At 45.6% G+C, this 26127-nt stretch overlaps 1 protein-coding gene across 3 annotated transcripts in view; it reads right to left on the bottom strand.

Moving 5' to 3' along the window:
* The window catches only part of ASXL2 (ASXL transcriptional regulator 2), a 121767-nt gene that overhangs the window by 58809 nt on the left and 36831 nt on the right, over positions 1-26127 (bottom strand). For 2 of the 3 annotated variants that reach the window (XM_068130963.2, XM_068130961.2), the window contains exons 5-7: positions 22156-22462; positions 10814-10932; positions 512-614 (exon numbers count right to left, since the gene is read on the bottom strand). In XM_068130963.2, coding sequence (XP_067987064.2) covers positions 512-614; positions 10814-10932; positions 22156-22462 — 529 coding nt within the window. The remainder of the gene's footprint in view (positions 1-511; positions 615-10813; positions 10933-22155; positions 22463-26127) is intronic. The other variant, XM_068130964.2, reaches the window with a different exon arrangement.

Here is a 26127-nt window from a genome sequence, read left to right as displayed (position 1 = left end):
CCTATCAGTGGGATAGAAACCATAAACTGTTTAGCCTGGTGGAGGTATGTGCTCTACCGAGTGCCCTTCTAGTTATACCTGCACACATGAAGCTGGAACTAATGCAGAATTAAACCAAGACTTAAAAAGCTCTGCTTTGATTTTGCCTGAATAATCTTCCTCCTACTCATTGCTCCTTATTTATTGTGGCAAAAACGTTTTATTCCAATTGGAGAGCATTGGTATAAAAATATAAATTCCACTAAAAATTTAAGTTGTTCCTGCACTCACATTGAAGAGGTGTTGTACAATCTCAGCTTCGGATAACTAAACATTTAATTACATTATTTGTGCAGCCAAGCAATCGCACAACTTGACACATGAGTAAAGTGACAAGACTTTTCAAAGAATAAATTTCCCGGAACATACGGACACTTGCAATATGCTGATGCAAAACAAATGAAAAGGTTGGAAATACCAATTTGAAAAACATTTTTAAGACAAACCTAAACACAATTTATCCTAGTCTTACCTACTCCATGTTCCTCCAAGTTTGCTGGTGTCTGTAGTGGCTTGAGAATAATGCGAGGAACACTCTTTGCTGCGTTGCTAGCAAGGACAGAGCAGGATCGACCCTGTGCATGGAGGTTAGTAAAACAAAAAGTAATTAATCATCTTCGGATCGATCGAAGTTGGATATGTTTGAGGTTTTTCCATGCACATCAGTCTTCTATGTTCCTTGATAATAATTAAAAGATGCAAAAAGTCCTCTCGCTATGAGCAGCAAAGTTGATATTTTTACGGCGTAGCCCATAGGGCAAAGCAGTCCAGAACAGTGTTTGTCCGTCTGTAAGTATGCATGTATGTATGCATGTATGTATGTATGCATGCATGTATGTCCCCTCAAACGTATACCAATCAGAGCTGAGGATCTGGTCACATGACAGGGCGATGTGATTACGTCTGATTGTCATTACGGTGTACAATGGCCGACTCCACACTCCGGCATTTTGATTCCAATGTCATTCAGGCCGAACATATCGTCGAACCTGTCATATATCACAATCGCCATGCTCTACCTTTACGCTTTTTATTCAGTGTGAAACACAAACAAACCTATTGTTAAAATGACCATCAAATATCGAAAGCATTTTCACTTCCAACAATACAGTACGTACAGGCCTTAGGCTTCATGCCTTCATGACTCACCTTCAGGCCGCTTCAGACAAATTATCCCAGGTTTCTTAATACAGTAGTGTTGTTTTTGTAATAATGATAATAGTGTTATTACTAATACAAGTAATAATAATAAATACATATATAATAAATAATAATAATAATAATAAAGTAATAATAATATATAACTAGCCGAAACCCGTGGAACATCCACGGAAGGGAGGATGTGGTGTATGGATAGAGTGTACCATTATGGATGGCATAGGGGAGCGCTCATGGGATCTTCTTCTTCCGTTTACCTCCAATTTTCTCTCTTTAAGTTAAGTCCAATCAGTCCTCTCTGCTCGAAGTGCTCAGGCCATGCCTTCCCGCTCTTACTTTTATTTCCGTTCGGTGTAGAAAGAGATTGACATATCGTTCATCTGTTTTCAGCTCGTTATCTTTAAGCTTCCTTACGTCTCGCCACCTGCAACACCTCTCTGAGTTACGAGGATTTATGCAACGCACCCCGAGTATCGCAACGTCACTCCATTTAACTTTATTAAAATGACGATAAAGACGTGAAACCAGTGGAACATCCACGGAAGGGAGGATGTGGTGTATGGATAGAGTGTACTATTATGGATGGCATAGGGGAGCGCTCATGGGATCTTCTTCTTCCGTTAAGCTCCAATTTTTTCTCTTTAAGTTAAGTCCAATCAGTCCTTCTCTATGCTCGAAGTGCTCAGGCCATGCCTTCCCGCTCTCATACTTTTATTGCCGTTCGGTGTAGAAAGGGATTGACATATCGTTCGTCTGTTTCAGCTCGTTATCTTTAAGCTTCCTTACGTCTCGCCACCTGCTACACCTCTCTGAGTTACGAGTATCTATGCAACGCACCCCGAGTATCGCAACGTCACTCCATTTAACTTTATTAAAATGATGATAAAGACGTTTCCTTATATATCCTAATTTAAAATGTTCAAGGGAATAAAAAGACCATTTGGTTCACACCACCCATGTTCACACCACTCGACTGTCCAATCAGCGGACGGCTCGCTTCGCCTTCGCCCAGCAGACGCCAATACGATGGCGTCGTAAGATGGCGTCGTATCGGCAGTTAATCGGATGCTTTTGGGCCCCAACGTCGGCTAATTCAGATTTTTCGAGTATGGCTGTACGTGATAAACAAAGAGCGCGGTTCGTAGATCGTAAATCCATTAGTGCCGTGGGCATCGGGTCACTGGGTGCGGCGTAAAAGGGATAACAAACTCGAGTCCTTACGCTATTATTATATAGATAATATAGTAAATATAATCGTAACACTGCAAGCCCTTTGTCGTGATTGCAAAGTTTCGAGATTGAAGCTGTGTATGGTTCATGAATCAATGATGAGCGTTGGAAGTAAGGTGGAAGTAAGGAATTCACCTCGGTTTTTTTTCGTAATATCATTTTCATAATAATGATAACGTAACGTTAATATTATAGTAAATCTCATCATAACACTACTTCTAATCAAATCATATCATAAATCTAATCATAAATCATAACACTAAGTTACTGGAGGTTAAAATATATCATCTTCTATATATTAAAGTAGCGGAAGTTTTGTGTCCGGCCGTCATGCTACGTCATTACGTCTTTGATGTCATTACGACGGCTGACTCCATCGACCGACATTTTAATTTATTAGTACACCCGCTCACTACAGGAGCGTCAGGAAGGGTCATTCCTCTTTGGGGTATATAGATTACAGTCGATCTATGGTCGGGTCTCAAGAACATTGGGTGTGTTCATTTACCAAGTTTCTTGTGGAGAGATCGTCAAGTGGTTTAAGCATTCGAGCAAGCACTCCATTCAAAACCATTAAGGAATGGCTGGCTTGGCTTCCGCTTCCGGTCCGGTCTGAAGAGGACGCAGGCGTCACATGCTCGCCGCTTCTTCGACTGGGCCACTGTCTGTGGCTTGCTTTTTTGGTGGTCGTGCGGATTTTTTGGCCATTGAGTCTGCCCTCCGCATAGTCCCGGCTCTGCTCCCTGCTTCGCCTACCCGGCTCCTTCGCCTGCTCGCTGTTTCCTCGGGCACGCTCTCGTGGGTTGTGTCCTTCGCAGCGGTGTGGCGGTGGTTTTCCCGCCGTGATCTTGATTTGTAGCGGCGGCGGTTGATTGCCGCTGCATTTCCCGCTTTGCCGTGATCAACCTTGGCCTCGTGATCGTCTCTTTGCTCCTGTCTGCCCTCTGCTTGGTCCGGACTCTGCTCCTGGCTTCACCTACCTGGCTCCTTAGTCTCCTTCGTTTCCTTGGGCCTGCTCCCGTGCATTGGGACCATTGTTTCACCTCCTCAACCTTGGTCTCGTGCTCGCCTCTCCGCTCCTGCCTGGCATGGCTCTGCGGTACTCCGCCGCAAGGCTCCTTCTGCTCAATACCCGCTCCACCCCATCATGCATCTCTGCCATCAAATCAAATGGACTCCTCCGACGACCCAGGTACATTCACCGTGGCTCCGGTCGTAAGTTTGTATATGTACAATCAGGTCACTCCATCCCCGTCCTCTGGTCGGCTCAGCGCACTCCCACTCATCGTCCCAGCGCACCTAGTCACGGCAACGCACAAAATCGCACCTCCTGCCTGCGAACCCTGGCTAAATCACCTGAATTCATCCCCGCTGTTCAAAACAACATCAGGCTCACCCTGTTCAACACCCGGTCCCTCAACAACAAATGCCTCATCCTGAACGAATACATCCTGGATAACAAACTGGACTTTCTCTGTCTCACCGAAACCTGGCAACAACCACTTGACTACTACACGCTCAACCTCACCACACCCAATGGATATTCCTACGTCAATAAACCACGCTCGGAGGGCCGAGGTGGTGGAATTGCCGTTATCCACCGTCAAGACATCAGGACCAGCCTCATCCCCATCGCCTCATCCTCATCCTTTGAACACCTGGCTTTTAAACTCTCTGGTCGCACGCAGTCAGTCATGGCTGTCGTCTACCGCCCTCCCAAACCACACCCATTATTCCTGTCTGACTTCTCCTACTTTCTGACCCAGCTATGTTCCCTCTCCCCCTCAATCCTCCTCCTTGGTGATTTCAATATCCACATGGACTCCACTGACTCCACAATAACCACTGACTTCACTGATTTACTCACCTGCTTTAACCTCACTCAACATGTCAACTTTCCTACGCATATCCGTGGTCACATTCTGGACCTTGTCTGCTCCACTGGATTAATTTTGCACCATCGCCCTGGCTCCGACCTCACCCTCTCTGACCACTTAGCCATCACTATGACCATCAACATCCCCACCCCAACACCAAGACATTATCGCACTATCAACTTCCGTAAGCTAAACGCTCTTTCACCTACCTCATTCTCATCCACCCTCTCTGAAAAAATGTCCACTTCTCCCTTCATTGACCTCCACACCCCTTCCGACCTCACTGACTACTACAACCACACTCTCTCCTCCTGCCTTGACCAGATTGCACCTGTAAAAACCAAAACAGTTTCTTTCACCCATTCTGCTCCCTGGTTTACCCCTGAACTCCGCCTGATGAAAACTCGTGCTCGCCAACTTGAAAGACTCCGCAATAAAACAGGTCTCACAGTTCACTCCCAAGCCTACAAGGACCACCTACAACACTACAAAGATGCCCTCTCCCACGCCCGCTCCGCCTACTACTCTCAAATTATCCACTCTGGCTCCGGAAACCCAAAAGCACTCTTCTCGACAATAAACAAACTCCTCCGCCCCCTGGACACCACCACCACCCAGTCATTCACAGTAGACAACTGCATCTCCTTCCTTTCTTTCTTCCAACACAAAATTGACAACATCTACAACAGCTTGACCACCGCCGCACCCGCTCCCCCTCCAACCACCTGCCCCCCCTTATCCTGCCTTCCCCTGTCTCAATTCTCCCCGGTCTCCCCTACTGACCTCTCTGAACTCATAGGAATGAAAACTGCCACCTGCACTCTTGACCCCATCCCCTCCAGCTTTGTCAAGGCCTCCCTCCCTGCTCTCTCTCCACTTATCATTGCAACAATAAACTCCTCCCTGTCTACAGGAATCGTCCCACCATCCCTCAAAATTGCTGCTGTTACCCCCATTCTAAAAAAACCTGGTCTAAACCCTGACACCCTAAACAACTTCAGACCCATCTCCAACCTACCCTTTCTGTCGAAAGTTTTGGAACGCGCTGTAGCCACTCAACTCAAACATCACCTCTCTGCCAATAACCTGTATGAAACATTCCAATCCGGATTCCGCTCCAACCACAGTACTGAAACTGCTCTCCTCAAAATCACCAACGACCTTCTCCTCTCCTCTGACGCTGGCAACCTCAACATTCTCGTCCTCCTCGACCTCAGCGCTGCCTTTGACACCATCAATCACACCATCCTCCTCACCCGACTTGAATCCACCTTTAATATTACCGGCACTGCCCTCTCTTGGATTAAATCATACCTCTCTGACAGACGCCAGTTCATCTCCATCAATAACTGCAAATCCCCCACTGCTCCCCTCCCCCAAGGTGTCCCCCAAGGTTCAGTTCTTGGCCCCTCCTCTTCATCCTTTACCTGTCCCCCCTCGGTCACTTAATCCGCCGTCATGGTCTCCAATTCCACTGCTTCGCCGATGACATCCAGCTTTTCATCTCCACCAAGTCCGTCTCCACCGACACCCACTCTATCCTGACAAACTGCATCTCTGAAATAAAATCCTGGCTTCAAATCAACTTCCTCAAACTTAACTGTGATAAATCTGAAATAATCATCATTGGCCCAAAAACGCTCACAAAATACACCCATAACTTTGCCCTCAACATCGACGGTATCCCAGTATCCACCTCCCCTCTCATCCGGAATCTTGGCGTCATCTTTGACCAAACCCTCTCCTTCGACAAATACACTAAACAGATCACAAAGACAGCCTTCTTTCACCTGAAAAACATCGCCCGTCTCCACTCATCCCTCTCCTCCACGGCTGCAGAAACCCTCATCCACGCCTTCATCACCTCCCGTCTAGACTACTGCAATAGCCTCCTCTATGGTTCACCCTCAACAATCACCAATAAACTCCAATACATTCAGAACTCCGCTGCCCGTCTACTCACCCATTCCCGGACCCGTGACCACATCACCCCCGTCCTTTACAAGCTTCAATGGCTCCCCATCTCCCAGAGAATCCAGTACAAAATCCTCCTCTTGACCTACAAAGCCCTCCATAACCTGGCCCCATCCTACCTGGCTGACCTCCTCTCCAGACACACTCCCACCCACAACCTCCGCTCTGCTGGTACAAACCTCCTGACCCCCCCCCCCCCCCCCCCCCCCCACCATCCGGACCAAATTCAGATCCTGGGGGGACAGGGCCTTCTCCATCGCTGCTCCCACCCTCTGGAACTCACTACCTCACACCATCAGAGACTCCTCCTCACTCACCACATTCAAAACATCACTCAAGTCCCACCTGTTCAGCACTGCATTCAACATTCAACCCACAGCATTTAACCCCTGACTATCTTATGACCCCTATTTAACCCCTATGAGTCCCTGGTGTTGGGCTAGCGGCTAGGGTGCCGGCTTAGGATCCTAGGATCCTGGGTTCGAATCCCGGTCAATTGCTGAATTAACGCCAGGGGGGTTGACTCAGCCTGTCATCCTTCCGAGGTCGGCAAATTGAGTACCAGTTCACTGGTAATTCCCTGCTTGTCGTTAAAGGCGGCAAAAAGGGTTGGCGTCAGGAAGGGCATCCGGCCATAAAACATTGCTTCAAAAAGGGGACCGAAAAACAACAACAACCACAGTTCCCGAAAAAGGCCAACCCCCGCTTGCGGGGAAAAAATGGCCTCTAAAGGTTTTTTGTTTTTTTTTATCACTTCTCCTTCTGACTATCACTGACTATCACTTCATCCCTGGTGTTGGGCTATCGGCTAGGGTGCCGGCTTAGGATCCAAGGATCCCGGGTTCGAATCCCGGTCGATCGCTGAATTAACGCCAGGGGGGTTGACTCAGCCTGTCATCCTTCCGAGGTCGGCTAATTGAGTACCAGTTCACTGGTAATTCCCTGTTTGTCGTTAAAGGCGGCAAAAAGGGTTGGCGTCAGGAAGGGCATCCGGCCGTAAAACATTGCTTCAAATAGGGGACCGAAAAACAACAACCACGGTTCCCGAAAAAGGCCAACCCCCGCTTTGCGGGGAAAAATGGCCTCTAAAGGTGGTTATATATCACTTCTCCTTCTCCCTCCTTTTGCTTTAAATATTTCCCTATTGATTCTTGTCTTTTTGCACTTGTTGTTTTCATGTTTTGTTATGCATTATGTTTTTCACTCTGTCAAAGCGCCTTTGGGCTTCATGAAAAGCGCTATACAAAATAAATGAATTATTATTATTATTATTATTATTAAATGAGCACACCCCGGTATTCCTCCATTTCAGTTTCGTGTTAAACAGCAAGAAAAGTGGGTTTCATTTGTAGTTTTCAAAACAAAACCTTAATTGGTGGGTTTCAAAAGGCCGCTACGAAAAACGCCCATTTAGATGCAGGAAGGGGCATGTGTTATTTACCCATTCCTTGTGGGGTATATAGATTACAGGAGATCTTCGCTCAGTTCTGCAAGTAAAACTTACCTCACGGATGTCGGGATTCCTCCAAATCTCTTTGTAAATGTTATAAACAGAATTAACGACAGTTTAAAAAGCTAATCATATGTGCTTGTGGTTTATAATATTTTACAAGCCCAGCTATGCCGCTGTTAGACTTCCGGTCTTGTTTTTAAACGCCTTTCTCTCCAACGGCCCAGAAACCCAACTGCCAGTAATCACACAAAGCCGCGCCACATTTTAGGATGTCAAACGCAGTAACTTTCTGTCTGCTGGATACAGTGATTGTCGCAAATATCTTACAAATACACGATCAGCCATTCCTTATCAACCGTTCATTGGAATGCTTAAGCCACTTGGCGAGAGTTCTAGAAGCTGCTTGGTAATGGCTGCCTTCTTTGAGCTCCCAAGGTTAATCGCAAAGAAACTCTAGAGGATCACATTTTTAAACCACGATACACCTTAATAGGGCTTTTAGCACAGTAATTTTCTCACAATTCATAACTTGTAAACACACGAGCCACCTCCTGTCGCAGTGAAAGGATGGGAGTCCAGAGGGAGGAGTGGGACTAAACGGAAGGGTTTTGAAAGCACCAAAAAGGTGATTTCTGTTCTACAGTGTTCAAGTATATAATTCAATTGAAATAAAATATAGGTTTTAACCCTAACTGAACGGTGTGATTTTGAGCTTTCCCTGACTGATCTCGGCCGTCGATGGTCTGACGAACTTGAACATTTACACACGCATCGATCATCATGAATTGAACCAATGGTAAAATTATTTTTTTCCATAATATTGTCACGTCTACCCTGTAGTGAAGACCTCAGGGTGATGGATGGCCTAAACGAGCTTTAACTCCGAGGCGTATACCGCAAAATGTGGCGGTGTTATCTCTCTGGCACGCGTGGGGTAGGGATACCGAGGTCCACAATACTGCACAGACGGATGCGACGGGGGCTTATCCGAACCCACGAACAAATAAACGTACAAGACAGGCACGACAAAGAAATGCAATAAATAATGGGTTTAATGAAAATAATGCAGGCAATAAAAATGAATGCAGAGTAAACTAAACTTTCTAAATGAGGGACCCTCCAGACGGACTCATATGCAGACACAGGGAGAAATAAAATAAAAGAGAATGGTGCGGTGAGGTGGTCGATACTCAGCCTGCTCCAACGATGACAAGCACGGATGGTCCCAGTCTCCGCAAGGGAGCGCACAAGATGGCACGAATTGCCCCGAACCGCTCTTGCCCAACCTTTTCTTTCACAAGCGCACCCGAGCGCACACCAGCCAGGAAAATGCAACCACCAAAGGGAGAGCAATATGCGACCGTCTACCAAGCAGCCAGCACCAGAGAGAGAAAATGGCAGGACGTTCGCTTTTTCTTCCCCCGTTCTCGAAGGATCCCTCTGACGTCATGCTCGCTCCAATCACCCCATCGCTCCTCAGCCAATCCTCATTCGGAGCGTGACCTCACAGCCATTCTTGATGCCCATCGAGAATGTTCGGCTGGGCGGGGTCGTAATGTCTGGGTACTGTCGGCGATTATGGTGGTTGTAATTATGTGCCAATTGCATGGCTTGCCGAGTGAGTGTTATAAGAACAAAGCGAAAAATCACAAGGGCAATTACACACTGGGGATTATTCTTAAGCCCTACCTAATTAAAATAGCTCCACCCCTTGTATGGAGACACACAAACGCTTACACGGACATTCGGCCAAACGGGTTCCCTACTTAGTTACATGAAGGTGGGCTGCGTCATCAGAGCATTCTAAACCGACACAATTCTATCTGGACGAAGGTATTTCATTACCTACCCCCACACACCTAACAATATATTAATTTGTCCAATTATTGTGTAATTATATTGCCCCTTCACCCCCATGCAGTTCGAGTTAAAGATCATAGAAAAGAAAAGGAAATTCAGAAGATTACCGCCGTTGATGCAGCATAATTTCCACTACCTTTCCACTACCACTGTAATACCAACCTGGTCCTTCGTGTAAGGATGCTGCATGTCAAGTTTGATCAGAATCGGTTGATACCACATGTCAAATCAGTTCTTCATGCCTGTTTTCGTGTCCTTTACATAGTCCATAAAAACAGTAAGTTTCCAGTTTGGAATGATTTTCAATTTTGTTTGACTGCCAGACAGACAGAAAGAGTACAAATATCATCTCACTCCTCTCTGTGTATGTGTGATCGGGATAAATTTAGAGCCACTGTACTGCTAAACTACAGGTTTGTTTTCTGATTAGTGTTGAAAATATAACATTCAATTGAAATAAAGTTGTTCCTAGATCATAATTTGATGTTTGCAGACAGACAGAGTGAACCAATTATTGCTTAACCCTTTTTTTGCTTTGTGTGTGTGTGGGGTAATTACAGCTTATTTGTTTGATATAATGTCAATATCTCAAGTGAAACTAGAGCTTCCAGGGAAGCAGAACTCAACTGAACTGACTGGACAACTTTAAAGTAGGTCAGTTGTCTGTACTAGATTTGACTTAAATGAAAAGCCAACAACCTTGTGTAATAATTTTAAGGTCCTTGTATCCTTATACTTGTATATGCCGGCCTTTGGCGGCCATTTTGTGACGGATCGGGTTGGAATGCAATAGCAACCTACCTTGTGTGGTAAGGGTTAAACATTCTAAGTTTGATCAAAATCTGTTAATATTTGTGGACGCTAGAGTGTTAATTTAACGTCGTTTTCATGACCAAAAACAAAATGGTCGCCTAAGTCCGCCATTTTTCAACGGATCGGGCTGAAATGTAATACCAACCTGGTCCTTCGTGTAAGGATGCTGCATGTCAAGTTTGATCAGAATCGGTTGATATTTGTGGACGCTGGAGTGTTAACGTCGAAAAGTTAACGGACGACAGACGACAGACGGCAGACGGCAGACGACAGACGACAGACGACAGACGACGATGGACCAGTATGTGATGAACTCAACTGGACAGTAGTCCAGTTGAGTTAACAAGCTGATGTGGTATCACGATCTAGATCACAGAATGCGGAAATAGAGCTTACAATAGGAACATACCTGTCTGAGTGTCCTTTTGCTTTGCCTTTGCCAAGGCGGCACCGGCTTCCTTGGATTCAATGCATGCGATACAGGAGATGATGGCGGGGATTGATGCCTAGACAGCTCCTGGCTACCCTCTGTAAGAGAATTACCAAAAAAAGTGACTTAGCCGGACATATTTATGCAAAATAAAACGTCCGTGCAACACAAAAATAGAATACACTCAAGCCTCTAAAAATCCTTCCTAATTCACGAGGCATAGGTCATTGTTGCAAAGTACTGCATATAACAAACCAGGTCAAGCCATGACCAAGTGAGCACAAAAGGGTAAGGTCACGGTCAACCTTGCAAAGGGCTATGGATGAGGCAAGGTACAAAAAGAGTCAATGGCCAGCTGCTCATTTACCCAGTATCCCCTTTCGTAGCTTGTTGGTGGCTCAAGTAGGAAATCCCAACCAGTCAACCTGAGTCACTCACTGAAAGGTAATTTGATTTCCAGTAAGTCTGTTTGCATGCGAACTGGCTCTCGATTGCTGCATGGGATGGATGATCACCAACATAACATATTACGCACATTTGTGTATGTTATTGCTCTATACACTCTGAGTGTGCGATGTACAGTGCACCCTGTGCCATTCATCAAGTGACACATCGTCGTTTCCAGCTTGCTCCGCACATCCACATTTATTTTTGGCACATGTTCGTTATATAGCAGTTCATCATCACATTTTGTCAGAAAAAATATCTTCAAAAACAAAACAAAAACTGGAACGCCACTCAGTAGAGCGCATACTCCCGCCGTGGGTCAAGTTGGAATAATATGTTTTGTTTAACATCCCCTCTCCCCAAAACAATAATGAAAAAGAAAGCAGGCCCTAACTATCAGATAATTTATTTTGATATATCTCGACCGGTATCGCCATCATGAATCGCCGTATTGGTATCGCCATCATGGATCGCTGTACCGGTACAGCTGTTGCTATCGCCGTACAGGGATCGCCATCACGGATCGCTGTAACAGTATTGCTATTACTATCGCAGATCACCACACCAGTATCGCTATCACCATACTGGTACCGCTATCATCGTACCAGTATCACCATCACAGATCGCCGTTTCAGTATCGCTATATTGGATCGCCGTACCAGTATCGCTATTACTATCGCAGATCGTCGCACCAGTATCGCTATCGCAGATCGTTGCACCGGTATCGCTCTCGCACATCGTCGCACCGGTATCACTATCGCAGATCGTCGCTCCGGTATCGCTACCGCAGATCGCCGCACCGGTATCGCTATCGCAGATCGTCACACCGGTATCGCTATCGCAGATCGTCGCACCGGTATCGCTATCACAGATCGTCGCACCGGTGTCGCTATCACGTATCACCATACCAGTATTGCCATCACGGAACGCCGTAGTATCGCTATTACTATCGCGGATTGACGTACCGGGATCGCTATTACAATTGTGATTGGCCCTTCTGGTATCGCTATCGCGGATCACCGTACCAGTATCGCTGTCGCCATCGCCGTATGGGTATCACCATCACGGATTGCCGTACCGGTACCGCTGTCGCAATCGTCGTACCGGAATAGCCATCATGGATCGCTGTAACGGTATCGCGGATCACCACACCAGTATCGCTATCACCATACTGGTACCGCTATTGTCGTACCAGTATCACCATCACAGATCGCCGTACCAGTATCGCAATCGCAGATCACCGCACCGGCGTCGCTATCTTGGATCACCGTACCAGTATCACCATCGCGGATCGCCGTACCGGTATCGCTATTACTATCGTGGATCGCCGTACTGGTATCGCTATCGCAGATCGTCGCACCGGTATCGCTGTCGCAGATCGTCGCACAGGTATCGGTATCGCAGATCGTCGCACCGGTATAGCGATCGTGGATCACCATTCCAGTATTGCCATCGGGGATCACCGCAGTATCGCTATTACTATCGCTGATTGCCGTACTGGTGTCGCTATCACGGATCACCATACCAGTATTGCCGTCGTAGATCGCCGTACCAGGATCACTATTACTATCGTGGATCGCCGTACCGGTATCGCCATTGTGGATCACTGTACCGGTATCACTATCGCAGATCACCGTCGTGGATCACCGTACCGGTATCGCTATTACTATTGTGATTTGCCCTACCGGTATCGCTATCGCAGATCACCTTACCGGTATCGCCATTGCGGATCACTGTACCGGTATCACCGTCGCGGATAGCCGTACTAGTAATCAGGACAGACAAAGTTCAGAGATAAAATAGTTGTTAGGTTTACCAAACTCTCATTCTATGGTGCTGTGTCCCCATATCCCCTCCAAAACCTTCCCTCTGATCTCCCCCCCTCCACCCTCATACAGCTCTTCGGGCAGTGTTCGTAACTTCATTTAATTTTTGCACAGTTATCAACTAAATGCGATACGCTCTACAAACTCTTAACCTGAACCGAATTTCAAAATTTAAACTGCAGAATTGAGCTCAGCAGCAATTCCGAATGCCAGAAAAGGGTTAATTTGCTCAAAACATGTCTCCAGGCATCTCCGGGGGTGTTTACCATGACCGACGTCTTGCTATGTTCCACTGTTCCAGGTGTAACAGAGTGCATCAAAACTTTTAAAATCATGTTCAGAAAAAAAATGTATTTTTTTTTTGGGATACAGAATCCAGGCTCGTGTAAGAGCTTACACATTAAACATGAAAACATGCAGGGACACATAAAACATACAATAAAGGGAGTGGGAGACACGAGGGGGAGAGAGAGGAAAGCATATAAGCACAACAGTAGAGAACAGGGGCGTCGGTAGATCTGTGGAAGGGAGAGGGTTGTGGGGGGAGGGGGGAGTGGGGGCGGGGATAAGGGCTGGGGGGAGGGGGGAGGGGTACACGGTATAAAGCAAATGAACACTACTAGGAATTTCAGGAATGAAGTCGGAGATTGAAAGGTGGATTTGCTGTGTTTTAACGGGGGTAGAAAAGACCAAGGTTTTGGATAGGGGAAGATAAGAGATGGTGGTGAACAGCTGTTTTGAAGACCTGGAGGGAGGAGAGGGATTGAGGAGAGTGTGGGAGTTTGTTTCAGAGGTGGGGAAAAAAAAGAGGAATGAAAAAGTGAAGGTGAGCAGTGAGTCTTGATTTTGGTAGTTTCACCAGAAGAGGGTTTCTGGCAGATCTTGTGCGTCCCGCAGAAATATTTGGGGTACAGAGTGCAGACAGAGCAGGGGGAGCTTAGCCGGAGAGTAGTCGGTAGAAGACAGAAAGCCCACCAACCTGCCTGCGGTGAGCGAGTGAAAGGCCCTCAGAATCAGCTTCATCGCAGGAGACACCAACAATTCTGAAAGCTTTGGATTCCATAGCGTGAAGCCGAGCTAAGTGTGAGGCAGGAGGACCAGCTCAGAGGGGAGAGCAGTATTCCATTGAGCTACGGATGAAAGCTTTGTATGTGGTGAGGAGCTGAGAAGTGCCCAGAAAGGACTTCACACGATGGAGGATGCCCAGTCGGCGACTGACTTTGGAGGCCAAATTGGAAATGTGGTTTTCCCAGGAAAGATCATGGCAGATAGTGAGACCCAAGAGCTTGAATGACAGAACTTCTTCGAGAGGATTGTTGAGAAAGATGGGAGGGTTTTCCAGACGGTCTTTGCGGAATGACAAAGAAAGAGTGCGAGTTTTGTCAAGATTGAATGACATGTTCCACGTGTTTGAGCAGTTTGTGATTTCTTCCAGGTCTGCAGAGAGTGAAGAGGCTGCAGGCTGCCAATCTGAGGGTTGAGATATGGAGCGGCAGAGAGTGGAGTCATCAGCAAAGAGATAGAGAGGATTTTCCTGAATCGGAGAGATTAATGAAGACGAGAAAAAGTACAGGGCCCAGAACACTGCCTTGAGGAACTCGACTGGACAGAAAGGGGAGATGAGAGAATTCCATTCAGGGCCACACGTTGACTGTGTCTGAGTATACATAGTGTTGCAGTTTTGTGTTTTTACAATAAAGGTTAATTTCCCCTCATAGTTTAGTTACACTACAACATGTAGCATCGTTAAAGCTCAGTTATTTCTTCGTAAATGTAAGCGTAGACCTTTCCTGTATTTAGTTTTGCGTTGAGTAGGACAAGGAGAGTTAGGTCCTTTACGATGCCTCGATGCTTTGGGTTTTGGCGCAAAATACCACGAGGCCGGCCTGAACAAGTCGATCAAGGCCGAAGGAAGGCAGGTCAGGAGGAGTGGGAGTGACCGGTAAGCATGAGCCGCCAATCAGGGCTCGAGGGGAGTGACTTACCACTGCGGCAAAAGGCGGGGTTTGGAACATTCGATGCGGGTTAGGGTGGGGGCAATATAACCCTGTGCCCAGAGCCCCCACCTCAGTTATGAGAGAGGAGCCCATGAGTTATGAAAAGGGATGCGCTGTGTTCAGTCCTCTGTTGAGTTACGAGTTATGAGTTGGAGGGCAAGTTGCGCTGAGTTCAGTTATGAGAGTGAAAGCGCAGAGTTGACTTACGGGGCAAATGAGTTATGAGTGGAGTTGAGCTGGAGTCATATCCCCGAGGAGGCAGACGAGTTGCGCTGTGTCAGTTACGAGAGTGAAAGCGCGCAGTTGTATTAATCGCGCTGTGAAAGAGCCGTGCCGGGCCAGAGACACGCGTATATTTCCTACTGCCTGCCTTTGCCAATACACGTGCCGCGAGGATTTTCCCACCTGCCTGCCCGCCTTTGCTGGGATACGTGCGGTGACCGCCAGAGGGCCACGCCGGGTGAGCTGTTCCTGGAGGACCAAAGCCGGCACGTTCGGCGCATGAACATTTCTTCCTTCATCTCCCTGAGTGCGCCCATTGTCTGGGGAATAAGTTAAGACTGCTTAAGACTGCCCTGTGTCTCTGCTTCTTCTACCAGTGTACATTGTGTAAATAATAATTAAACCTGTTATTCCTTTGATTCGACCGCTTTCGTCTCTCCATCATTGACTTAGCATGGTACGAATTATATCGCTCTGATCGGGTTCCAATAGCAAGGTAACGGCACGGACCACGTGGTACGCCATCCGCTCGGGTGTACTCAATTACGCATGGTTCGTGCAAGACGCGAACCCCACTTCCGCAGCGGTGTGGGTACTTAGGTACGTGCGAAAATTGTCCCGAAACCCTTTCCCGCGCCTGACCGGAAGTGGCGACTCAGTCTCGCGATTCGAAGACCCAAGGAGAACAAGGGGCTTAATCTCCCCTTGGTAAGGGAACGGGCTTCACAAAACTGCAACAATATATTTAAAGGATTATATAACTCATTTCTTTCTTCCACTTAAATTGGATTATAACCATGTGTCTGGCCTTGCAGCCTTTGAGGACGCAGTCTCTCAGTCTGTGTTCTCTCCGAATATTATTGTACTCCCTTTTCTCTCCCGAGCTGTTACAGCTGGGTTTTTTTTATTGCTCTCCTCATTGTAAAACTGAACGCAAGAATGCATGTCTTTCCCTCCCTTTTCAAATGATGACCTTCGCACACTGATAAGGGTGATGCTCTGAGGAGGGTGGTGCGGTGCTATGGGTACGTGACCAACCCCTCTGGGCAAGCTCTCAGCGGAGATGTGTCTTGTTTTTCTGCGCGAACCTCCGGGTATATAACCGGAGCGCGCTGACCATTATTTTGAGAAAGGCCCGGCCAGATTTGTGCCCTCCGATCTCCCGCACGTGTTGTACGGCTCCATAATAAAAAGGCTTATATTCTCAGACGTCGTCCAAAGTTCTTGTTGGACAGCGGACATCGAACTTCGACAACTGCAACCGGAGAAGAAGTCCGCAATCCATGCGTGGAGGTTATCATGAATACCATAAGAGAGTTTGGTGAGCAGAGCGGGGTGCCAGACAGGGATTGTATGGTATTTAAGGGTTGTAAACACCTTTCTTTCTATTTGTTGGTGATATACTGATATTTTTATGAATGTTCCGATTTTTTTCGTTATAAATTACATGAATTATACCTGAATCCACTCGTTCGTTTTGAAATGAAAAATTATACCGGTACAACCAGTATAATCGATATATCGCCGAACCTTGTCCGATATTCTTTGACTCCATTCTGACAGATTTAATTACCAGGCAGCTATGCATTGTCGAGCCATGAATCAATCAGTTTATTGAGGCTCCAAGTCCTGTTGGCCATGGATGGACTGCAGGGTGCAAATGGCTTAAAAATCTAATGGGTCACCATAAAGAGCCTATTCCAATGACCTGCTTGAGCATGTGTCAAGTAAGTGTAACAAAAATCGCTGCCAGAACAACAGATCCTGTCACACTAGTAGCATATCAGGCACAGATTTATGTGACTGCTGTGACTGCCTCAACATCATTGCTACACTCCCAGAACAGTCCCTCATGGACAATCAGTCTAATAGTGATTCTGATATGCAGGGTGTTTATAAAGTCTCTAGATCTATTTCGGAGAAATAACCGGTGACTAAATAGATAGCGACTGTATAAACACCCTGTATAGAACTGATTAAACCATCCTTTGTTTTCCGATTTTGCGATTCTCTATCCAGCGCCCCCAAAGAGACGGGAGCAATTGGGTTTTTTTTGTGTTAGAAACACCCATGGGTGGGTCGGAGTACATGCTTTGGTTTGATGTTTGCCAGGTTTTAAGGTCCTACAAGCAATATTTTGAAGCTTCCTATATTCAATATTGAATTTGACATGACCATGCTTCATACTGTGATAACTGATAAGTGATGGTAAAGAAATTTCCATGCGGAAAAAGTAAGCAACATACCATTGTATTCTGTACATTTTCTGAATTAAAAAAATTAAAATTAAATTTTTTTTTTAAATCACGAAATTTGCCATTTTCTTCAAAAAAACGTATTTTCACTCATTGAAACCGACAATTAGCACAGGTGTTGCCTTTTTGTCATCTAGCTGAATATATTAGCTCATAGCTCATAGCATGAGTGGCTAACCCAGTTTCAACAGCCGCCAAGCTCCTGAAAGTACTCTTTGGGACGCCAAGCTAAGTGCCGGCTGAAGGGGTTTATTTTCATTTTATCTTTCCCTTGACGCCGAGGAGTTCTGGAAATCTCGCAAGATTGTGAAAGAAAACATCTGTCATTATTTACTTTTAACAATGCGTATAAAGCAAGTCGTATAAAGCATCGGGGCCTGCCGAAGCGTGCGGGCGGATGGAGGGCTTCCTCGCGCCGGAGCTTGGAGCCACGTGTGGACGGTGGACAAGACGACGGACAGATACCACATTTCCCCACACGAGGTTTTGGACAACTGCTGGGCTCTTGGAAGCTGAAGGCCGCATTGGACTTGACGGTAGAGAATCGAAAGGAGGCCGTCTAATCTGCTCGCCTCACGCTTGTTGTGTCTTCGACGCGCGGTGTTCTACACCGCCATTTTGGACCACTTCCCGCATGAGTGGCTACCCCAGTTTCAACAGCCGCCAAGCTCCTGAAAGTACTCTTTGGGACGCCAAGCTAAGTGCCGGCTGAAGGGGTTTATTTTCATTTTATATTTCCCTTGACGCCGCCCCCCCCCCCCCCCCACCCCACCCCCCAGAATTTCCATGTTTTAAACGTTTCCCGGTGTGTACCCTGGATAAGAATAGGGACACCGTATCCCTGCGTGTCGTAAAAGACGACTATGAGGGTTGGCGTCAGGAAGGGCATCCGGCCATAAAAACATTGCCTCAAAAAGGGAACCATGACAATTACAACTACATATGGGCAGGGTACAGCCCGAAGTGGAGATCGGTTTCTGAGGTTTGGGACATGGAATGTAGGGACAATGACAGGGAGATCAGGAGAAGTGGTGGAAGTATTGGTCAGAAGAAGAGTGGACAGAGGTTGTGTGCAAGAGACGAGATGGAAGGGAAGTGGTGTGAGAATGGTGAAGGGTAGGCAGGGACAGAAATACAAGTTTGTGTGGCAAGGGTGCCTGGAGGGCGTGAATGGTGTTGGTGTCCTGTTTTCTGAGGAGTTTGTAGACAGTGTGGTGAGTGTGACGAGAGTGAGTGATAGGTTGATGATGGTGAAAATGATGAGTGGAAAGCTCTTGATGAACGTCATCTCGGGATATGCTCCACAGGTTGGTCGAAGCGATGAAGAAAAGGCCAAGTTCTGGTGTGCGATAGAGAAGCTGATGGAAAACGTGAAAGATGAGGAAGTTGTTGTGGTAGGAGGAGACCTAAATGGACATGTGGGAAGGAGTATGGATGGTTTTGAGGGAGTTCATGGGGGTTACGGATATGGTGTGAGAAATGGAGAAGGTGAAAGGATTTTGGAGTTTGCTGATGGAGCTGATTTGTTGATTTGTAATACTCAGTTCCAGAAAGAGGATAATAAGCTTGTAACATACACGTCAGGTGGGTCGACGACAACCGTCGACTACCTGATGGTGCGTAGGCGAGATAGGGGGCACCTCCGGGACACAAAGGTGATCCCGGGGGAGGAGGCTGTTTCACAGCACCACTTGGTTGTCTGCGACGTAAGGGTGAAAGGTGCGAGGAGAGCTCGGCGGGTGAAGTACCAACCGAGAATGAAGGTGTGGAGGTTGAAAGAGGTGATAGTAAGGGAGGCATTAAAAGAGAGGCTGAGTAGGGTCGAGGATGATGTGGTTGAGCTTGAAAGTGGTTGGATGTCGATGAAAGCTAGTCTGTTGGGAGCCGTTGGTGAGGTATGTGGATGGACAAAAGGACCACCGAGGCACTCGGAAACATGGTGGTGGGATGATGAAGTTGGAAAGAGGATTGACGAGAAGAGGAAGAAGTTCAAGGAGTGGCAGAAGGCGAAGGGTACGGGAGCAGAAACAGCAGAGCATGAAAGTTATAAGGCAGCCAGGAAGGCTGCAAAGAAAGAGGTAGCAAAGGCGCAGGAGGCATGTAGGAAAATGTTCGGAGAACGCTTGGATTCGGAAGAGGGTCAGAAAGCAGTATTCAGGATTGCAAAGCAGATAGCGAAAGAGAGGTGTGATGTGATGGGGGTGAGTTGCTTGAAGGATGAAGTGGGACAAATCGTTGTCGACCCAGATGGAATTAAAGGAAGATGGAAAAGATATATGGAAATGCTGTTGAATACAGAGAATGAATGGGATGGCAACATAGAGAGTAACCCAGTTTTAGGAGCGGCAGAGAAGATAACTGAGAAGGAAGTTGAGGAAGCGATAAAAGCAATGAAGGGTAGAAAAGCGGGAGGGCCGACGGGAGTTGTGGGAGATATGTTGAAGGCAGCAGGAAGTTGGGGTGTGAAGAGAATGACAGAGATCTGTAATCTGGTGGTGAAAGAAGGCCGCATTCCAGTGGATTGGGAACTGAGTACCCTCGTCCCTCTATACAAGGGGAAAGGTGACCCTCTGGAGTGTGGCTCGTACCGAGCGATAAAGTTATTGGAGCATGGAATGAAGGTATTGGAAAGGGTGTTGGAGAGGAGGATAAGGAAGAAAGTGAAGATCGACGAAATGCAGTTTGGATTCATGCCAGGAAAAGGAACGACAGACGCGCTTTTCATTGTGAGGCAGTTGCAGGAGAAGTACATGGAGAAGAGGAAGAAGTTGTTTCTTGGGTTTGTTGATCTGGAGAAAGCATTTGATCGGGTTCCACGCAAAGTATTGACATGGGCATTGAGGAAGTTAGGAGTGGAGGAATGGTTGATCAGAGTAGTGATGGCAATGTACAAAAGAGCGCGCACAGCTGTAAGGACGAAGGACGGGAACAGTGGTGAGTTTGAGGTGAAGGTGGGAGTGCATCAGGGGTCGGTACTAAGTCCACTACTATTTGTAGCTGTGATGGAGGTGCTGGCTCAGAACGTAAAGGAGCGTTTACCGTGGGAGTTGTTGTATGCAGATGATCTGGTGTCGATTGCGGAAAGTATGGATGGACTGAAGGAAAAGATGAACACGTGGAAGGAATGTATGGAGACAAAAGGTCTAAAGGTGAATATCGGAAAGACGAAGGTGATGGCAAGTGGTAAAGCATGTGGTGAGGTGGAAAGAACTGGGAAGTGGCCCTGTGCTGTGTGTAGGAAGGGTGTCGGAGTGAACTCCATTCAATGTACAATGTGCGCTGAGTGGGTTCATCAAAAATGTAGTGGTCTGAGAGGGTCATTAACCAGTGTGGCAGCTACATTCAAATGTAAGGTGTGCACAGAGGGAGCTGCAGATGGAGGAAATGTTGAGTTGGATCTTGGAGACGGCGTGAAGCTGGAAGGTGTGAAAACATTTTGCTACCTCGGAGACATGCTGAATGGAGAAGGTGGATCAGACTCGGCAACGGTTGCTCGAGTGAGATGTGCATGGAAGAAGTTTCGGGAACTGAGTGGCGTGCTGATGATGAGGGGAGTGTCGTTGAAGCTGAAGGGAAAGGTGTATGCTGCATGTGTGAGAAGTGTTATGATTTATGGGAGCGAGACATGGGTAATGAACGTAGAGCAGCAACGAAGGTTGGAAAGGGTGGAAATGCGAATGGTTCGACGGATGTGCAGAGTATCGTTGAGAGAGAGGAAGACAAATGATGAATTGCGAAAGATGATGGGAATAGAGCCTGTGATTGATGCTGTGAAGAGGAACAGGTTGAGATGGTTTGGTCGTGTGTTGAGGAAGGATGAAAGTGACTGGTTGAGAAGAGTGATGGAAATGAATGTAGAAGGAAGCAGAGGACGGGGAAGACCGAGAAAGACTTGGCTAAAGATGGTGGAAGAAGAAATGCAGCCAAGGGGGTTAACAAGGAGAGATGCAGAAAATAGGGCAAAATGGAGAAGATTGTCATGGGGACCGCAAGGCTAACCCCCGCTCTAGCAGGGAAAATGGCCTTTAAAATGCATGTTGTTGTTGTTTGTGTATAGCAGACCACGTTTGAAGGCCTCATGAGCAGTATCTTGGACGCTATTAACAATTTTATCGGATTAGAGGCCGATTTAAGAAATGGGTTATTTTGACCCAAAATGCCTTATAGCTGAATATATAGCTAATAGCTAAATGCCTTATATGCTTGCTACGTAATGTGCAAGATTTCGACATGACAACAAGCAGATTCGGATTCTACAGGTCGAAATGGTGTAGAAAAATTAATTTCAAGTAGTCTCCCTGGGTGCGTCACAAGAATCAATTTCTAGTCACGTTTCAGGCCGAGAGCCCACGTCCTAAACTTTGTGAGCAGCGGGACAAAATTAATGTGAGTGGTGATGAGAATAAAGACCATATATTTATTTATTCCCTTCCAATGTAGCGACACCTTTTATTTTTATCACACTAAAGGTAATCTAAATCAACATCTCCCGAAACATATTTGCTTGAATTTCCACTTCCAAATACTTCATTAAAATCTCACCAATAATCTTTAAATATTTAGAATTAACTTACCTTTACTCCTGTTTGTCTCTGAAGAAGATGAGCCATTCGATTCATCCTTTTCACTCCCTCGATCCAAATCCTCTCTCTCACAATCTTCATCTTCATCTTCATTCACTTCTTCCTCCTCCTCGATTTCCATCTCTAAATCAAGTTCCTCACACCCCTCTTCTTCATCCTCAATTTCTTCTTCATCATCATCTTCCTCATCTTCTTCTTCTACACTTCCTTCTTCGTCGTCGTCGTCCTCCTCCAGGTCGCCGTCGTCTTCCAGGTCGCAGTCGCCCTCTTCCAATGGAACTACACCAGCCGAATCTGTCTAAATACGCACAAGAGTTTATTAAATGACTTAAAGATCAATTATGGAGCACTAAAACGTTCAAATAAATTGGGGTATTTTTTTTGAAGGGGGGGGGGGGGTGGGTTTGGCTTGAAGTGTTGACTGAACATCCTTTCAAATACTGTGATCTATACAATGAAGAAAACTTTTGAAAACCCAAGGGAAAGTACATTGCAACAAAACCAGTGTGTCTGTGTGTGTGTCTAATATATATCTATATATATATCTGTGCAGCGTCTGTCCTGTGTTGTGTTGTCTTGTCTTGTCACTGAACTACTTTCTCAAACTTTTGTGAAATCGTACCAAACTTCTGGTATGCACATATCTCTCCCGTCGGTATGTCCTAAGGATATTGTTTTTGAAAATTTTTCCAATTTGTTTTTTTTGGGGGTGGGAATTTTTTTCCGGAAACATTTTTTTTTTAACTTCAATTGTTTATAAAATGTGATATCACGTATATTTACAAATACATTTGTGCAAAATAATTGTTTGAATTACGATTGGTTTAAACCATGACAAAACGGCAACTCGGGTACAGGCATTTATCTATATATCTACACATCTGGGCAGTGTCTGTGTTGTCACTTGACGACTCCATCAAACTTTTGTTTCCGTGGTTGTGAAGTGTTTTTAATAACGTTGTGGTGGTTTTGAATCACGTGGTGGTTTTGAATCACGTGGTGGTGAGGTATTTTGAATTATGTGGTGGTGAGGTGTTTTTAAATGACGTGGCGGTGAGGTGTTTTTAAATCACATGGTGGTGAGGTGTTTTGAATTACGTGGTGGTGAAGTATTTATAATTATGTGGTGGTGAGGTGTTTTTAATTATGTGGTGGTGAGGTGTTTTGAATTAGTTGGTGATGAGGTATTTTGAATTACGTGATGGTGAAGTGTTTTGAATTACTTGGTGGTGAGGTGTTTTGAATTACTTGGTGGTGAGGTGTTTTTAAATGATGTGGTGGTGAGGTGTTTTTAATTTCGTGGCTGTGAGGTGTTTTTTACGTGTTTTATGGCTGTGAGGTGTTTTTATTACGTGTTTTATGGCTGTGAGGTGTTTTTAATTTTGTGGTCGTGTGTTTTTATTACGTGTTTTATGGCTGTGAGGTGTTTTTAATTTTGTGGTGGTGAGGTATTTTTATTACGTGTTTTATGGCTGTGAGGTGTTTTTATTACGTGTTTTATGGCTGTGAGGTGTTTTTATTACGTGTTTTATGGCTGTGAGGTGTTTTTATTACGTGTTTTATGGCTGTGAGGTGTTTTTAATTTTGTGGTGGTGAGGTATTTTTATTACGTGTTTTATGGCTGTGAGGTGTTTTTATTACGTGTTTTATGGCTGTGAGGTGTTTTTATTACGTGTTTTATGGCTGTGAGGTGTTTTTAATTTTGTGGTAGTGTGTTTTTATTACGTGTTTTATGGCTGAGGTGTTTTTAATTTTGTGGTGGTGAGGTGTTTTTATACGTGTTTGATGGCTGTGAGGTGTTTTCAATTTCGTGGTGGTGAGGTGTTTTTAATTTTGTGGTGGTGAGGTGTTTTTATTACATGTTTTATGGCTGTGAAGTGTTTTAAATTACTTGGTGGTGAGGTGTTTTGAATTACTTGGTGGTGAGGTGTTTTGAATTACGTGGTGGTGAGGTGTAATCGTCCCAAACTTCCAGTCTGCACCTACCCCTCCCCTATGTGTGCGCTGACGGGTTCTTTCTTGAAAAAAAAACATTCAACCTATATCTTCAACCTAAATTGCCTATAAAAATGTAATATCACAAACACAACAAATACATTTGTGCAAAGTAATTGTTTGTATTATGATTGGTGTAAATCATGACAACACAGCAACTCAGGTACAGTCACTAGCCTCAGCTAAAATAAGCCCGTTCCTCATTAACGACGCGCTCGCCGAGCCAAGCTAGTATATATATATATATATATATATATATATATATATATATATATATATATATATATATATATATATATATATATATATATACAGATAGTTCCCGACCTACGACGTACGCGATTTACGACGACCCGGACGTACGACGACGGGAAAAAAAATAATACGTTAAAAAAAAAAAAAAAGGAAAGAAGAAGAAGCGAGTGAGAAAGCATGGTGGCGAGAGACGCTATGACGTCATCGCTCTCCAGGCAGCTTCTCCCACACGAGGCAGCGTCTCAGTTAGTAGCTCTGTGTTTCACACTGGCAACATCCCTTACGCTCCGTAACTCAGCCAAACCAACGATTACTCTACTACTACTACTGCCCTACTAGTTCTTCGCTGTTTATACCCTACTGCAAGCATCATGTCTAGCAAGAGACGTCTCCCCATGGCTGGTGCCGATAAGAAGAAGAGGAAGGCAATCAATCTTGAAGTCAAGCTCAAAATGATTGTGCAGCATGAGAACGGTAAAAGCGTTACCGCCATCTCACGTGACCTTGGCTTCTCCCACTCAACGGTGTCTACCATCATCAAGGACAAGACTCGCATCCGAGAATCTGTGAGGGAAGCGGCGCCCATGGGCGCTACTATCATCACCAAGAAGAGAAAACGACCTATTGAAGAAATGGAGAAGATGCTGATGACGTGGATGGAAGACCAGCTGCAAAAATGTGTGCCTCTTAGCTTGATGACGATACAGGCTAAGGCAAAGAGTCTCTTCGATGTTTTGAAGGTGCGGGCTGGCACCGACTACACGGAAACGTTTACCGCCAGCAAAGGCTGGTTTAGTCGTTTTAAGAGACGAAATAACCTGCATAACTTGAGAGTAAGCGGCGAAGCTGCACGTGCAGATGCAGGTGCAGCTGCAAGGTTCCGGGAGGTATTCGACAAGTTGATCGTTGAAAAAGGATACCTACCAGACAAATCTTCAACGTCGACGAAACTGGACTTTATTGGAAGAGGATGCCTGAGCGAACGTACATCCACCAAGAAGCAAAGCCATGCCCGGATACGTACTTGAATACGTATCAATACATGGTACATAATAAAGTCATATCGGCGCTGAATGACCCTATAGGTCCCAGTGCCTTGCCGTTGGCCTAAATCTCACATTCCATTCCAAACTCGTATGATGGAAAACGGACGTGAAAAATGTCCCAAATAATCCATGAATACGTACTTGTACACGTATATGAATAGGTACATGTAATTCAAGCCAATAATAGGTACCTGTAATTCAAGACATAATACTAACTTGAAATACATGTCCCATGTAATTAACGTCATAAGACTAACACATGATACTATGATAGTACACGTACTTTGGAGCTATGACCTAACTACTACCTGAAAAAATACAGGTCCACAAAAGGGGGTCCGACTTCCGACGGAACGTAACCCCGCCGTAGGTCGGGAACTGTATTGTATGTATGTATATGTGTGTGTGTATATGTATATATATATATATATATATATATATATATATATATATATATATATATATATATATATATATATATATATATATTGTTACAGACGCGGTTGTGGATGTTGGTTTACCGAGCGGCTTGGTATGACCGCGTCTGCACAGTTTACCCGATTATACTCGAACGTTGGCCGAGTCGCGCTACGCTAAATCAATTGAGGAAAGGACACAACGGCTGGGTTAAATGACACGACACCAGGGGTACAGTTCTCAAGACCTC

The sequence above is a fragment of the Myxine glutinosa genome, chromosome 11 (assembly GCF_964187855.1).
Source record: "Myxine glutinosa chromosome 11, kmMyxGlut1.1, whole genome shotgun sequence".
In the NCBI taxonomy this organism is placed as follows: Eukaryota; Metazoa; Chordata; class Myxini; order Myxiniformes; family Myxinidae; genus Myxine; species Myxine glutinosa.
The sequence above is the reverse complement of the archived record's forward strand: the minus strand, read 5'-3'. Positions and strand labels throughout refer to the sequence as shown.